Raw genomic sequence first — 17,806 nt, forward strand, 5'->3', positions numbered from 1 at the left:
CCTTTGTATGTTGATGAGATCAGGGCTTTGCAACCTCAGCCTTGGTACAAATGTGAGACCTCAGTTTTAGATTTGCAGCATTTCTAAATCAGCAAAGATCAAATGCAGGTTTTAGTCTACCTTCAGACTTTTAGAACTTATAGGCCTGATTCTTAGACGCTGTTCCAGAAGATACATATGAGTGTTAAAATCATGCTAATGTGATTTTGTTGTTTGGGTTTTTTTAACAGCTGACAGACTAGCATTTAATATAACAAGCTAACACCGTGGCCGGTAAAGTAACATGCAGGAATTTGGGAAAGCTCATTATTAGGGTAAAAATCTTCCTATTCTCTAACCCCAGACTTACTGGAGGCCAGGAGCAGTACTATTTTACAACACAAACACCAGTTTAAAATGCCCTAAAACCTCTTAGTTTGTGCTAGGGTTGCCACCTGTTTCTCATTATACATCCCATGTAAACCTATCTGTGTTTGTTTGTCCCTCCTATAATTTTCAATGAATTAAAAATTTGAGGTTTCTGAGGGACTTTTTCTGTCTCTGTGTGTGCTTATTATCAGTAGTGGAAGGAACCTTTGCAAAGCTTCATGGACTAAGATTTAAAACTGTTCTGTGATGTTCTATGATGATCCGCTCTGTGACTCACCTTAATTAAGGTGAGGCAAGGTCAGCTATTATCATTGCTAAAAACGTGAATGTGGAGATTGTTTCTGTAATTTCAATTACTATCTAGGAATAACAGAACATCAAAGTAGCATTGTCCAAATTTTGTGGATAAAATTTTTGCAGATGAACAACTTGAACACATTCATGTTTGACATAGAAGACAGATTTACATAAACCATATAAAACAGACTTTGAATTAGAGCAATTAAAAGATTGCAAAAAAAAAGAGAGATAGTTTACTTACTGCAGAAAGCAGGTAGTGAAAGAATAATTTAAGACAGAGGGAGTGGCAGGGAGAAGGATATCCTTTCCTTCACCTCTATGTAGGCATATTTTTCCTCATAATCTTCAGAGAAAATCACTGGATGGAGCCAAAGATGGAGAAAGACCTATTATCTTTATTCTGCCTTCATCCTGCCCATCTCTTCACATAACAGTAAATTTTGTATGCTGGTCTTCACATTGCTTCATCCAGAGGAACATTAATTTTTGATACGCATATGATAAATAAAAATTCACGGTGTCAGTTAGGTGCCATTGAGGTTAGTTCTAATTTTGTAGAACTTCATAATACCTGAGAGTCTTACAAATAACTCCTGAATTTACATTCTTAGGTTTCTTCCTGTGTGAAAGGAATGTCTTTAATCCCATTTTGAATTTATTTGGTTTTGCTTTTATTCCTTTCTTGTTCCAAAAAGTTTTAAGAGGAAATAAGGGGGGTTTTAATCTCCTAATGATGCCACATCTTTAAGATGACAGCTTAATATAAAGAAATGGAAGTTACGCTGATATTTATTAAAAAAAACAACAACAACAACAACAAAAATAAACAACAAAAAACCACCAAAAAGTAAAGTTTTGTAGAAGCCATAATGTTTTGGGCTATTAGAAGCAGCTGTACTTATGGATAGACTGACTGGTACAAATATTTTTATGTAAGTATTGGCCATTACAGGCCATTAGCTCTAAAAGAGCTGATCCCTACCTCTTTTATTATTTTTTGAGAAGGAACAGCTGCAGGAGAAACATTAGTGACACATTTTATGTAATCATTTTACACTCATGCACACACGAAGCAGTGTTCTTCATGATTAGCGTAAGTTAAAGTCAAGATATATATGCCCTCCTGATTAGATATAAATATTTATCTTGTTTTCTGCTTTCCAGAGAAATGTTTAAAAGAAACTGTAAGTCAATTGAAAAGTTTCCTTGCTATGAAGATGAATGGTGTAAGATCTCTTTCGCTGACTATGATGTAATGTATGATGATCAGCCACCAAATGTGTGGTTTGTGGTTTTCAGGTGAGTTTCATACAGCCCTATATAACTCTTATGGGGAAGTAGTATTGTTACACTGTTTTTTCATTAACCTGCTTTAAAAATGTAATTTTATGGAAGTCTACTTTCCTGAAATTCTAATGTATACTTTCACTTCATGTGAAAAATAATTTTATTTGTGAAAGTAATTTAAATATAATTCAATATTTTTTTTAGAGAAATATTTCTTGTTCCAGAAGACATGCTTATAGTGCCAAAGGCATATACCACTATCCCTTCCTGTAGACTTCATGTCGTTGATAATGACACACTGGAGGAAATGCCATATGTCCTTTTCAAAGTCGCACCTCGTGTTTATACCAAAAATAAGGTAAATGCAGAGTGGTTGTGAAAAGTATAATTTTTAAAATAATAACAATTGCCTATATTCTGTGGACATTTTCAGCTATGTCATAATGTTCTGCTTAGAAGCGCGCACTTATTTATTAGCAAGTTTGAACAGAGACTAACACTGATCTGCTTTTGTGCTAAATCTTTAACAGTGAATGCCTAGACTTAATTTTCTTTGATATTTTTTTACTGTCTCTAAATAGAGGAATATCATTCAACTTCCTTGTGCTGTGCTACTCAATGGCATCTGACAGAACAACCTTCAAGATTCAGAGGCCAAACTAAAAATAGGGTTCGAATAGCCTTTTATAAATCACGCTTACAATAATTAACATGCATCTTCACATGCTGATGATAATTGCAGCACTGATGCCCAATACTGTTTTAGATATGCTCCCCCTCAAAGCCTGTATATTATCTCAGAACCATTAGTGTAAATTGCTTTTGAAAAATAACTATATTGTTACATAATTATCACAGCTTCCTCTCCTCCTGCTTTTCATCTTTAGACTAAAGACAGCAGTTTGCTCAGTCTTTCCTTGTAAGTTACATGTTCTACACTTTTGATTACTCTTTCCTCTGGACTCTTTCCAATTGCTGTTGTTTTTTTCTTGTTTATCATGCACAACACTGAGAACAGTAAACTTTGCACCAAGGATTAACTTGTGGCCACACAAATGATGAGTAAGAAACTATTAGTTTACAGGTATTCTATTCTTACCCCTGTACTCAGCACTGGTGAGGCCGCACCTCTATTCCTGTGTTCAGTTTTGGGCCCCTCACTACAAAAAGGACATTGAATTACTCGAGTGTGTCCAAAGAAGGTCAACAAAGCTGGTGAAGGGTCTGGAGCACATGTTGTATGAGGAGCGGCTGAGGGAACTGGGGTTGTTTAGTCTGGAGGAGGCTGAGGGGAGACCTCATTGCCCTCTACAACTACCTGAAAGGACGTTGCAGAGAGCTGGGGATGAGTCTCTTTAACCAAGTAGTAAGCGATAGGACAAGAGGGAATGGCCTCAAATTGCGCCAGGGAAGGTTTAGACTGGATATTAAGAAGTATTCCTTTACAGAACGGGTAGTTAGGTGTTGGAATGGGCTGCCCAGGGAGGTGGTGGAGTCCCCATCTCTGGAGGTGTTTAAGAGTAGGGTTGACATAGCGCTTAGGGATATGGTGTAGCTGGGAACTGTCAATGTTAGGTTAATGGTTGGACTGGATGATCTTCAAGGTCTTTTCCAACCTAGACAATTCTGTGATTCTGTATTGTGGGCTATGCTTCTGCTTATATATCCAACTGTGATGCTTGCCCTATTTTGCAACATCATTGTTGACTCATATACTTCTGTAACCCTAAGTGCTTTCCTGAAGAACTGAATCTTATATGTTATTATTCTTTACAAAATATAGTGTATTTCACTACCATTTTTAGTGTTATTTTTTTCAGACCATTTCCCTAGTTTAAAATAATCTTTAATTGTTTTTTTCTCTTCCTCTAAAGTTACAATCCTTCTTAGCTTTGTGGTATCAGATAATTAAACATATACATTCTCAATTCCACCATCCACATTACTAATAAAAATATTGAGTGAAATCAGGTTCAGGTCAGATCTTTGAAATCTCACTGACACATCCTGCTTTTCCAAAAGGAGCCATGAATATGTGCTTTCTGGATGTGATTGTCCAACAGACACCCTAGTTTCTTCATTATGACAGCATTTCCTGAGACTTAGAAGAATGATCAAAGAGACAGTGTCAGGCATCTCCTGCATTCCCATAGTGTGCTTTCCTATAGAAGGAAGCTTAATTGGTTTGATAGGACTTGTTTTTTGCAATCTTTTTGCTACATTGAGGGCATTGCAAGGAGTTTGTTTTATTAGTTATTTCATGATGTTTCCAGCCATTGGAGTTATGCTGACTGATAATTTTCTAGACACCTTTGTCCATGTAAAAAACCTGCAGCATTGCAGTTGTATAGTTCTCCATCAGCTATCAAACATAATTTTAAAGTTTTGTGATTGTTTTAATGTGTTATCTATTTATCCTTCAGAGGGTTCAGAAGTTCATCAGACCTAACTAATCCAAGCCCTTAATTTATTTATATAATCAATTACTACTTCTCTTCCTATTCTGGCCTGCCTCTTACCTCTTTAATATTACCCCTAATATTAACTATGCTAGCCACATGTTGACAGATGACCTTTTAGTGAAGACACTTTCACAGTTTGGCCTTCTCAGTCTCTCTGTCAATAATAAGGAATTGATGTCAGTTACAGTCTAGCATTGTTGTTGCAGGTGCACCCACCCAATGAAAATAGGGCTTCTTGGCTGCTGAAGTGTAGCAGCTCCTGATTACCTTTGCTCTTGGGGCTTCATGGTAGTTGGGGCCTTTGGCCAAAGGGAGCTGCTATTGACTACAGGTCAGATTCGGCCTGGGTATAAATGGAGTCCGCTGGGGGAGCCATTCGGAGCTCATCCCCTGGAGCAGCACGCTGCGGTCGAGAACTCTCCCCTTGGGTCAGGATGCTGCCCAAGGAAACTCCTTGAGGTGACTTGGGTCAGGATGCTGCCCTAAGCAGGTCCTCGAGGTTGAGAGCCCTCGCTTGTTATGTTGACAGAGCATTTTGAGTTGTCATTAAACCCTAGGGAGTGGTGCTTTGTTCTGCATTTTGGGTGGTCATTAAACCCTGTGGAGTCCTTTGTTTGGCATTTTGGGTTGTCATTAAACCCTAGGAAGTTGTTCTGTTCTCCTCTCACAGACATTCGAACCTGTAATTTGTGGAGGGCTAGGTAATTGTGTTAATAATAAATTTTAAATTTTTGGTGGTTGCTTGTTTATTTGAGAGCCTCCATAACAATTGTAGGAGTAGTTTTCTTGTCTTCCTTTTGTAATTTCCAATTTCATCAGACTTTTTTTTTTCTTTCACTGAAACAAACTTGCCTTATCTAGTGTATATAGTGAATATTAGCTGAATGTGACAGATAAGGACTCCTACTGCTTGAGGAATATGCTTTAAAAAGGAGGGTTGCAGACAGGCTCTTCAAGCTCTCAAAACTAATTTGGGATCCTCAGAGATGGGGTGTGGATTCCACCAGGCAGGAAAATTAAGTTTGGAATCCGACAGTGGCAAGTGGCAGGATGCAAAAAGAAATCTCAGTGGTGAACACTACTTAGTGCTTTTCAGGGAAGTGGCAGGTTGTGGAAAGAACAGTCACAACTTCAGATTTACTTCAGATCTCATCTCAACATCTGTCCTGCTAAGCAGGATACAGCTGTCTAGTTCTGCCTTGTAACACAGGTTTTCCATTTCCCTGATTTTACTAATTCTTCCTCAGACCTCCTTCCATTTGACATCTTTCTTGAATAAAGATGTCCAAAACTGTACACAATATTCCAAATCTGATCCTACCAACACTTTGTGTAATACAGTGGTTTTAATGTTGGAAATGCTTGTTTCTCTATGCACTATCCCACCTGGTATATTCCATAATGATTCTATAATTTTTTTTCATGGGTACAGCATGATAGCCTCAGTGATTCTGTCATTAATGAAAATGGCCCTTTTTGATTTTCCTGTCCTTCCTTATTGCAGAAGTCCCCACTTGAAGGAGATGTTTTTGTTATTATTCTCTAAACTCATGACTTAATATTTTATAATATTATATCTGGCTAATATGAGTAAAAAGTGATTTTAGTTTAAGAGTATTAAATCAGAATTGTGCATGTATCCTGTATTTTTCTGCTTATTCTTAATACATTTCTTAATCACTGCTACTTAGTTTGTCACTAAGAATATTACCTTATACTGTACAATTTAGCTCATTTTCTTCCTATTTGTAGATGGTTTATTAATGTTTCAATGGAACTGCAAAAGCTATTGAAAGCTTTATTGATGTTTTGATAAGACATTATGCAATTATTATGAAACACAGAATACAGTGGTATTGTTTTAATCTGTTACCTTTCTTTTTAACTGAATTTTGTAAAAAATATTCAATAGTGTAATACATCGAGCAACAAATTATACAGTATGCCTGAATTCCCAAATGCCAATATTATAACAGAAAAAGTCCTTCTTTTTCTTCTTTTTTCTTCTTTTTTTTTTCTTTTTTTTTTTTTTTTAAATAAACCTATCAGTTAGTTGTTCTGCTTCAAAACTATGAATCAGCAATTTCCAACAGAGCTAAAAAGAAATCCTATCAACACATATTGTTATTCTGCTGCAGAGACACTCCTGGAACACATTAAAGTTCATTTCAGAATGACTGACAATAAGGATAAAATCTGCACGCTAGCAATAATGTCTGTCTTCTTTCTGCAGACCTTACAATCTAGAGAGAAACTGGCTACTTGCTTTGCATTATTTGGATTTTTTTTTTTGTCAATAAATTTTCTTCTTCCATTGTAATTGTTTCTACTGCTGGATACAGTTGTTTGGGTTTTTTTAATTCTACTCGCTATTATTCACAAGTCTTTTGAACAGATTGTAGAAAAGTATAGAGATAAGCATTCCTCAAGCTTCTGCTGACCAAAAAAGATAAGAGGTGAAGGAATCATCACTAACAATGTATTTAGTCTAGAAAATAGAAGTCTATTTGAGCAAGGACACTGATCAGTTATTTGTCTTGACTAGTCATAGGAGGACATAAGAAAATCATCTTACTTTACCAAAAAGTTAGTTTAGGTGGTATACTAGAAAACAACCCTTTCTGATTCTAGACACAGTGAATTGTAACAAGGATACCTAAGTAGGTAATGAAACCTCTCAAAGGTTTTTAAGAAAGAGACATAAATCTGTTGGGGTTGTTTAGATCTATTTGCTTATTTCTCAGTAGTGACTGATGATTACTCAGTGTTCCTACCAGCCTCAAAATTCAGTTACTGTGCTTTCTAATTGCTTATAGTATTCAGAAAGTGCCCACTCAAACAATTTTTTAATCTTGTCTAAATTTTCTGCATATTTATAATGAACATTAAGATTGTAGAACCTTATCTTTATAAACAGGTATACCACAGAAAGTTGCACACCATGCACACCATGCTGTCAGAAAGCACTTGAATATCTGGCTAAATCCCTCTCAGGTTCCAAGTGTACTTGTTAAGAACAGTGGGACTTTAACTATATGCTTAACAATATTTAAATAAGTGAGTTCTCATGAATCATAGCTTTGAATGGTTGCTATTACTTTGTAGTGATTAAAGGGTGTAAAGTGCCTTACAGTTACAATTGCACAAATTGAAATTGTGAATTATTTCTTTTACTTGCATTCTAAATATTCAGTAGTCCTGAAGTCACAACCCTGCATTATTGGATAGTCCTGAAATCACAACCCTATTTATTATAAGAATTTTTTAACAAAGCTTTTTTTCTGGTAAATATTGATTTCTTTTAGCTGTAATTTAGCAGAATACTACCAAGAGAGAAAAGCTTTCAAAGAATTTTCATCCGGACTACTTCTGGAGTGGAACATGAAATTTTAATGTTTGAAATAGCAAGTTGGAAGGGCTAGTTTAGAGAATTTGAAGAAGGGACTTAATCCCGAGTTTCTCTGTTACACTGCAGCTGGCTGTTGCGCTCATTATATCCCTTTTTCCTGACACTGCCTTTCAAGTAATCAATTCATATTGCCTTCTTTTTTTCCAAATACAAAATAAAATCAAATTTTAAAACCTTTTAAATTATATTCTGGTTTCCCATATTCCTCTTCTCAGGATTCATAAAGAGTAGATGAATCTGCATCAGATTTATTAATTGTGTGTTGCATTTTTTATTATTTTTTAATTTGATTTTTCTGATACTAGAAATATTTTTTCTTAAATCAACATCTTCATAAAATTAATATCCTGACATTTAATGCTATACTTGCAATGACATCTTTAAAATTAGGGGCTGTATTAATTTAACCTCAGATTTGAAGACAGTGAATCTGATCTCTAAATTTCCATGCAGCAAACTGCATTCACCCATACTTTCACTCTGCCTTCAGCATGAAGGGACATTTTAAAATCTCTGGTTTATCAGTGAATGCAGTAATTTTCATGTTTATATTTTATTTTTATCTAATTTTGCTTTTATATGTGTGAGGACTGCTAGCTTTTGCTAAATGTCTTGGACATGAATTAGTTTCCTTATCTTCAGCTGCAGCCACCTTTGAAGTTAAAAGTATCTATAATCTCAAAATTGTTGCACAGATTTCAAATACATCAACGTTTTACAATACATATCTTTCTCACATCTGAGATACAGGCCAGATGTTTCCCAGCAATAGTAGAGTAGAGACTTGATGTGGTTGTCTCAGAGGTTAAAGTTCTTTGCTTATGCAGTGTTTTACTCTTTCTTCATTAGATCTACTACTGCTACTACTACTACTGCTACTATTGTCACCGCTACCACCACATATAGTTTTGGTCAGGTATCAAGAGGGAAAAAGTATTTTGTACCAAATGAAAAGAATTGTATTGATACTATTGCTAATGGTTTTACAAGAAAAAAAATGGTAACCCAGAGCCCAGGGATGTATCGAAGTGTTTTTTGAGAGCTATTTGCATCGTTGTACGATGTACAAAGTAATAAAATACACTGAATAAATATGTTTTACTGAACTTTAGTCATGAGAAGACTTTTCAGACTAGAGTATGGCACATGCTTAAAAAAAAGAGTAGGAACTCATTTGTTAAATTAGACTTTATTAAACAACTTAGAATCATCAAATAATTTGGTTAGAAAGTGACCTCAGGAGTATGATTGTACCTGCCCCTAAAATACCTGCCAGTTTTGAAGTTAGATGAGATTGTATTTGACTTGCTATGTAACTTTTTGCCAAATATAAATTCCTGTAATAAGAGATGCTTCAGAAGTTAGACTATAATAGAACCATAAGATTCTTGCTTATGAAGGACATCTTATTGTATTAATAAGCGCAACATGGACAAAAAGTGTGTTGCATGTAGTCATAGAGTGCATTCTGAGTAGTGTTATTTCCAAGTAAAAGTGACTTGTTTTCTCCTTTCAGAAAGGATATACATTTATGGCTGAAGCACGTACTGGCAACCTACCTGTGGCAGCTGGAAGATGGAGGCTCCGTCTCATCAGTTCTCATAGTCCACTCCCATTTCTCTCCCGTGAGGCTGTAAATAATGCTTATTCTACTAAAGAAATTAAAGATTATTACATACCCAACGACAAGCATGTAATGTTCAGGTAAATATTGAGAGAAGAATGATTAAATTCTGCTTTTTATATGGACCATTCCTGACAGAAGAGCATGGTCTTTCCTCTTTCTTAGAAAGGGAAGGTATTAAAGCAAATGTCTGAATTTTATGGGCCGTCAATGTGCAATATCAAATCTAACATTTCATTTATGAAAGTGTTATTTTCTTAAATATTGCCACTGCTTAATGAAGAACAGGTATGAAGTATACAGACCTTAAATTTGAAATCATAATGACAGTATTTTGCATTTCTGTAAGCTTGATCTTGAAATGTTATCCATTTGTCAATTACTGAAATTCCATAGTACTTTTGGGGATTAAATATGTATTAAAATCAAGATTTTGCAGGTGGGGAGGAGACATAAAGTTTGATATATTTTTTCAGCTATTCAGATAAAGCTTTAAACATTACAGAAATAAAATACTTTCTTTCCTGATAAAACAGGCCAATTTCCATCTTGCAGTGTTGGCAGAAAGAAAATATCTATTTTATTTTAGCATGGTGATTCTTTTAGGAGAACATATTTAATAAAAATGTGATTCTTTACTTTTTATTAATCCTTTTTTAATTGATTAAAGTTTATTAAAATCAGTTTATGCTGGCTGAGTTTGAGTTCAGAACTGACTCTTGACTAAATCACTGAAGTTTCTACACAAAGGACTACACAGTGCACTAAAACGGGCCCCATGCTGATTACACATATATATTTTGAAGGTTAATTCTAGAATATTTTGCCTTGATCCCTGACAATTTTTACCAATATTTCAAATCAATGGACTATTCTTAGGATAGAGGTCCATTCAACAGAAGAAATCAATTTCGATATAAATGAAGAAAGCATGTAATGGAAATAAAACAAATGCACTTAAATTCTGTAAACTCTCTTTCTTGATGAGTATTTTTTTTTCCTGTCCTCTGATGTTGCCAATCTTTAAAAAAATTTATTTTAAAATATTTATATATTTTGGGCTCCAAATGTGCTGAGATCAGGGTGATGGAGTTTTTGTGTGGTGTTGTTTGCTTGCTTGCTTGGTGAGATTAGTCTAACAATTTGAATTTATGGACAAAAAGCAAATAATATATAAAGTTACAAGGCACAACAAAACTATTATTTAAATTTTGTCCTAAGACTCTAATTCTACAATCTTTTAATTCCACAGTCTTTTAAGTTAACTAGAGTAGCAGCTGCTATCAAATGGGATAGCTCTACCCTTTTGAAAGCAAATCTTTTTTTTTCTTTTGCTCAGTTACTTTTTAATTGAAACAGTTCCCTAATCTGACTAACCATATTTTTCAACAAACACTAGTAAAGCAGTGGGGAAAATGTCTATCTGGACATTTGATAAGACAGTGAAAAAAAGACGTGGCGAGACCACCCCTCTTTGCAGCAGCAGCGCTTACTTTGATCATGGATTCACTGCACTTCACTACAGGAAGCTTAGCCCACCAGATTGCAGGAAAACAGTTGTCTACAAACTCAATTTTAAGTGTTCACTTCCAGGTGAACACATTTAGGTACTTTCCTAAAAAAGAATGATCTGGTATAGCTGGTTATAATGCTATAATTTTTTTCTTCCTCTTTAGGTATTCAGTACAAGTCACAGCGTCACATATTGCTACAGTGCAGGTACAAACCTCTAAATCAGATGTATTCATTAAACTACAAGTCCTAGATAATGAGGAAGAAATTGTGAGTGTCACTGGAAAGGGCCATGCTGTCATCCCTGCTTTTAATTTCTTGAGTAATGAAACACTTTTGAGTTCCCACTGTAAGTATTGTATTCTATATTTAATTATTCACTGAGGGATATACATTCTTACAGTAACTTTAGGTAATAACAGAAAATATTATTTTTTCCTACTTTTTTCATGAATCCCTAATTACTTTGTGATTGAGTGAAATTAGCTACATTTTTGAGCAATGAACAGGAGTCCTTGGTCCTCAGCAATGAGGAAGGGTACCAAAAGGATTAATTGAAATAAGGTGTCCAGCCTTATTTTCTTCTGCCTTTTGGTCTTTTTTTATAACTAAGTACAGAGTTTTGTGGATAACTGAAGTAGCTTCTCAGTTCTAAAGTTTGCTTGCCTTGTCCTTGAGAATTGACATATGTTTTATTTTCAAGATCTTGCCTTTATTTTTTTGATCTTAAATCTAAAAAGAGTTTTGGCTGTTACAAAACTGACACCCAGACCATGAGACACGATAGCTAATTCCCAGATTACGCTGACCCTTATGGTTTAAATGCACCATCCTGAGTACCACTCCTTTTAGCAGAAGCACACATTTTATTGGCTTCTTATCCATCGTATGAGCCCAGAGTACAAGGCAAAAGACTATTGAATAAATGATATAATATTTATCCTTAAGAAAATCTTTCCATTTTTGACTCTACCTCTGCTACAGCTTCACAATGATATTCATGGAAATAGAAGACACTGAAGGAAGAGCTATTGCCCCAGACTTTCAAAGTTGGCATAAAAGGCATCAATACCCATTATACTATTATACTGTGGTCAGTTCTTCATGATAGCAACTGAAATACTAAGAAAAAATTATACCCTATGGGAACACTTGAATTTAAACAAAATTTCCTTTGAGACAAATTTATTTATACCTTTCTCATTTTTGGCTGAACAGTTGAATCTGAGGAGTTTACTTGCTCAAAGTTTTTGTTTTGTTTTCTTTTGATTTATTTTATTGCCATTCATTACATTGCAGTCTGTTTAGCTCAGCTCCTGTTAAAGATGAGAACCAGCATGTATTCAAAGGTCAGCTTTCATAAATATGCTAAAATTCATGTATTTTCTCAACAGTACTTTGAAACTAGTGATAGTACCTAACAGAAATCCAGCTGGCGTCAGTTAAAACTGACTCTCTGTAGTCCAGCAAACTAACATTCTGAATCTACTGTATGCCTAAGCCTGGCAGCATATAAATATTGGGAGAAGGAGCAAGGAAGTAAAGAAAATTAAGCCAAATTAAGTCTTTTCAGTGGTGCCCAGTGACAACACAAGATGCAATGGGCACAAACTGAAATATAGAAAATATAATCTAAGCATTAGAAAAAGTGATTTGGAGGGAGGTGCTGCTGTTTGGTTTGGTTTGTTTGTTTCATTTTTATTCTCAGGCTATTAAACAGTGGAACAGGTTGTGCAGAAAGGTTTTGAAATCTTCGACCTTGGAGACAATCAAAACCCAACTGGACATGGCCACAAGCAACCTGCCCTAGCTGACCCTGCTTTTAGCAATGGGATTGAACTAAATGATCTCCAGAGGTATCTTCCAGTCTCTGCCAGGACCACTCAGTTTCCCGTGATCCTGTGATACCCATTAGTGGTTAAGGCTTATGGTGGCTTTTTTTCTTAATGATACACAAATAATCCAGTTTCCTTAGATGTGCTGTCCAACTAAGGCGGTATTCATTTACAAACGGATTTAATAGAGACAGCCTTCAGCTTGAGAGGGTAGCAACGTTCTGCCATCACCCCCCTCTGATGTAGCACAATACCTTCCTGCACACTCTAGAGGGCAGAATTAGGTTACCCAGACATCCTCTTTCATGCTTCACTTCCAGGCTCTCAGAAGGTAAGAGTTCTGCCAAACTCGGTACTCAAGAGGTACTGTCAGACAGTACTAGCTGCTTGCTACTGGCATTTTTATTGTTTGATAAAATTGTGGCTGGGCTACTAAAGAAGCTAAAACAAAACTGGAATGAAAATTTTGTTATCTGAAAGTAACGCTTGGCCAGTTGATTGACCTTTGATTTTGAAATAGTGTTTAATTTTACTGTTCAGAAACAATAAATACAGTTGAATGAGGTACATAATTCTTAGGCATATATTCAACAATTGTCCTGGTAGTGCTCAGGTAGTTTTTAACCAAAATGAAATACCACCTACCTGCGTCCACTACACTTCTTATATGTAATAGATTTTAGATGCTACTGTTGTGTCATTTTAACTGGTTTCATAATCTTCATTTGTTTCTCTGTTTTCTATACACTTCACTTCTTAAGCTATTTCCATTTTATTTGTAAGATCGTATACTATTTTGAATTTTTTATTATCTCTATGGGTTTCATTTTGAATATGCTTCAGAAGCATTACAAGTTGCTTAAATAAAGCAGTTTATAAGCAAACAAGTCAGCTTCTGTACTCTCTATAGACATCAGTATAGATCAGTGTTGTAAGATATTAAAGTCTTCAGTCCTTTTATGAAGACTTTTAAACAATAAATCTTCTGTAAATCAATCAGTTTCTGCCTGTTTGAGCATATTCAGAACCTGAGGCAAAGACAAATTGTTCAAATACTGTATTATTGCTTGCTAAAGCCCAAAATAGCATCATATTTCATGTGCTCACCTCCAGTATTTTGAATTGTGTAGCTTTCTAACACAATCCTTTAGAAAAAGGTTTTATCTAAATTTCCGATGCTGTGTGGGAAAAATAATCAATTTAATCATGTTTATGAAACATCTTGATTTCTGTCTCAGCTGTACCTTGTTATTACCAGAAATGTAAAATTAAATACTATGGAGACCATGCTCTGAAAGTGTAATTCATCAGATGGCAATGTTGTGGTTTTATAGGAAGTCCTGGAGAAACTGTCATGATTCTGTCTGAGTTACCAAGATAATTAATAGCTATTTTTGGGTAGTGTTTTTGGAATGTGGGAATGGATTAGTAAACTTGATAGTAGACTGGTGGAAACAGAAGCAGGAAAGCTATAAATTAGGTTAGGTTAGGGGCAGCATCACAATACTTGAAATAAATTGCCAAGTTACCCTCAGTAAAGTGAAACTTTCTTTCAGGAAACCGTCTTATTGGCAAAGATCATAGTCTGAAGACTGAAATAAGTTAAAAGGCCAATCAGGGGAAAAAGAAGAGAAATGGATTCCAACAGATGCTGGAAGGGAGAGGATGGGGCATAATAGCTGAGGGACATCATGTCTTTGCCAGACTAGCAGGGGGCATAGATGAGAACTTCACAAAATATCCTCAGAAATCAGACACACACATCAAGTTTCTGTTATTCTTATGTGCTGTGATACAAATAATTTCTGCTAATTTAAAATTATTTTAATAATATTGTGAATCATTCAATGAAATATCTGTTATGTTAACCTTATTGAAAATAGGAAGGTTGTTGTATCAGGTTTCTATTCAGTAGTGGAGCCTGTAAGAAAGGTGTTAAGATTTTAGACTGTGTTTGAAGGTGAAATGAATATTCTGATGCCCTTTAAGTGTGTGTGAGTATATAGAGAGCTGTCATTTGGAAGGAATGACTGTGAAGCTGTCACTGTTTGTTGGTTTTTTTGCTATTATTTTTACAATACTAGACCAAGTGGCCTTTACATTGAAATTCTTTTCCTGGATATATATGCATCCTGTATATCACAAATATATACAAATATATACACATTTTGTGTAAGTGTTCCAAATCTTTCAGAGCATCAACACTAAATGAAAAGATTACGAAATGTACTCAATATAACCAATATCACAGTATCATCTTACCCAAACTGCTGAGTGTCTGTAGGTGCAATTTATGGCATTGTAAAAGCATGTTTCTTCGCTATTGTCAAAAATGTTAGGGAATTATGGCCTGTACAATAACAATATAGGAACCTCCATAAATACTGATGCCACGTTCAGGTGTGGATTTGTACAATTGATACTCAATACAGCAAGATTCATACTGTCAGTATCTAGTTGTTGGCTTAAAAAGTGTGTTTTCACAGAACAGGAATAATCAGAAACCACTGCTATACCATCATCACCAAACTTGTTAGTTAAGCAAGACACAATCCTCACATTTGAGACCTATTCAGTATCACACATGTTCTGCCTCTCATAGAATTGATCACTGTGTTACCAGAAGTACTCTTAAGTGACATTATTGTGCAAGCATCACCAATAGAACATTATCCCCCTTTCCCACCCACAGCCTGTTAATTCATCTCCAGTCACAGCTGTTTTCAAAAACTACATTAAACCAATTGATTCTGAATATATTTAGCTCTTCTGAGATGTAGCAGATTACTTGGACTTTGAACTTTTGCATGCCAATAAAGGGGTTACATACTGACAGGTTGCATGCACAACTTGTTTTGTTGATATAAGCACAGCAGTCCTGTAAGCGCAGATAGGCAAGTGAATGCTTATAAGCCTTTTATTTTCCATAGTAGCAGTCTGATACAATCCAGTTTCAAAGTATCAAAATCTCCTTCAGATATTTGTTGGAAGCTGGAACCGAGGTATATAGGAGTTCCCTTCTAGTCAGAGCTTTGCTTAGAAAAACCAAGACTGAATCTTTTACGTGTATAGTAAGGAAAGTAATTTTGTGTCACAGCACCACCTGGTGACAATTGCTAGAACTATCATTTTGGATGTCTGCATTTTTGGGAACTTTTCTGTCATCTTTCCAGCAAGGAAAGCAGAAACAGTCTTATAGAGGGTTCCACCATTATGAGCTGAGTTATCTTCATGGCAAGACCTTCCTCTGGGCAAACCATTATAAAATGTTTCAGTACGTAAGCTCTTCAGGTTTAGAAGAGGAGCATAATGAGACATTCATGAAAGCTAATTATAGCCTAAGCAATACAGCCTCCCTTAAAACCCATCTACCTTGATAGGTAGAGGTAGGCTCCTTCAGAGGGCAGTGCACAGCTCCTAAAGCCCAGACACCAGACCTCCTCCAAAGGAGCTCGCCTCTCTGTTGCCTACAAAAGGGAGTGCATTTAGTTGGCCTTACAGCTTTAAAGCTACCTTTTTATAAATTACTTGCATTGTCCTTTGATAACAGTGCTCAGGCAGGCATTGATGATCCTTTCTGACTAGAAAGTTTCATGTAAATATTGCAAATACTACCCTAAAGGCAAGTGACCCAATTGGAAAATGTCTGTATGTAGTTATTCTTCCATTTGGAATCCAAATTGTTTCTTTGTAGCAGGTTTTCACACAGATGTAAAAGAACATGGAAGATTCCAGTCTCTGGACAATGTTCCTTCTGTCTCTGGATAATGTTCCTTCTTCATCCAATTGCACTTCTGTTGTGTGAAAGCCTCATGATTTTGCTTCCCTCTGATGAAAGACTTGGTAATCTAACCACTATGAGTTATGTCTCCTCTCACCTTCACAGCATGGGAAGCTAACAGATACCTGGAAAGTTCAGCAAGCTCTACTTGAGTGAGAATCTATTGCACAGATACAGGCTTGCTTAGGCATATCCCCATGGAGTTGCATCACTCTAAAAAATGGCTTAGAAGAAAGCAAGTATTGTCTTCCTTCAAGTTCCTCTCACAGGCCTCCTTACCATGGGGACAGCAACAGGGATAGTTCAGGTGCTAAAGAATGTCATGCAGAAAGCAACTCAGCTTGTGAGTTTGAGACATCTTGAAGAAAGCATCTCTGCAAGGTCTGGTTTTCATTTCCTGACTTCTAGTGATTTTCTTAGGAAAAAGAAAGCACTGCCTTATGCAGAGGAAAGGTGCAATAGCAAGTGATCTGTGGCATTTGACTTCCGTAAGAAACAATATTTCCTGACTCCCTTTGAGTTTCCAGTGGCATTCTTAACCTTTTATTTGGCATTTATACACTGACACAACACCAGTAAATTTTGCTGAATCTGGTTTAATAGTCCTGTCAACTCCTGTGAATTTCCCTGGATGTTTTGTCAACACACATGAAGCTCTGTACATTTTTCTTTTGAAGTATTGCAATGATACAGTATCAGCTCTTGCTTCTACAATAAACCTTGGGAAGAGTAAAGCCTTCAGTCCTCAGTGAAGTCAAAAAGATACCTCTTTCCTAGTTGCTGGTCCAGCTATTGTTAGTGTAACACAGGTGAAGCTGCTTCCCCACAGGTGTTATTTCTGCCCTTATTCCATTTTCTATGAGATGTTCCCTTTCAGAATTTTTTTTCCTTTCTCTGGAGACATACAGGCAAGATAATATAGATTTCAGTGGTATTAGAAATGAACACAAGTTTATGTTTTCTGGATTAATACTTCTGTTACAGCCCTTCTTTAGCACATTCTTGGTTTCGCAGTTTTTCCACATTTATACCTTCTTTAGAAACAATGATATAACTTTATAAATGATAGACCACAAATAGTTCTATAGCTCCTTTCAAGACTGGCTTTTCTTAACTTCAGTCAGCCATGATCTTTGTGTCAGGTTGACATAAAATATTTCTGTAAGGGTAGGAGTTGCCAGAACTGTGACCAATGCATCTCTCTCCTCCTTCCACAGGTATACACAA

At 35.8% G+C, this 17,806-nt stretch overlaps 1 protein-coding gene across 1 annotated transcript in view; it reads left to right on the forward strand.

Annotated features, from left to right (window-relative positions):
- Positions 1 to 17,806, forward strand: part of ADGB (androglobin) — a 130,584-nt gene that overhangs the window by 93,038 nt on the left and 19,740 nt on the right. The window contains exons 24-27 of the mRNA XM_074820698.1: positions 1,834 to 1,968; positions 2,161 to 2,314; positions 9,344 to 9,531; positions 11,128 to 11,312. Of these exons, the coding sequence (XP_074676799.1) occupies positions 1,834 to 1,968; positions 2,161 to 2,314; positions 9,344 to 9,531; positions 11,128 to 11,312 (662 nt within the window). The remainder of the gene's footprint in view (positions 1 to 1,833; positions 1,969 to 2,160; positions 2,315 to 9,343; positions 9,532 to 11,127; positions 11,313 to 17,806) is intronic.

This window comes from Strix aluco, chromosome 3, assembly GCF_031877795.1.
Source record: "Strix aluco isolate bStrAlu1 chromosome 3, bStrAlu1.hap1, whole genome shotgun sequence".
Taxonomy (NCBI): domain Eukaryota; kingdom Metazoa; phylum Chordata; class Aves; order Strigiformes; family Strigidae; genus Strix; species Strix aluco.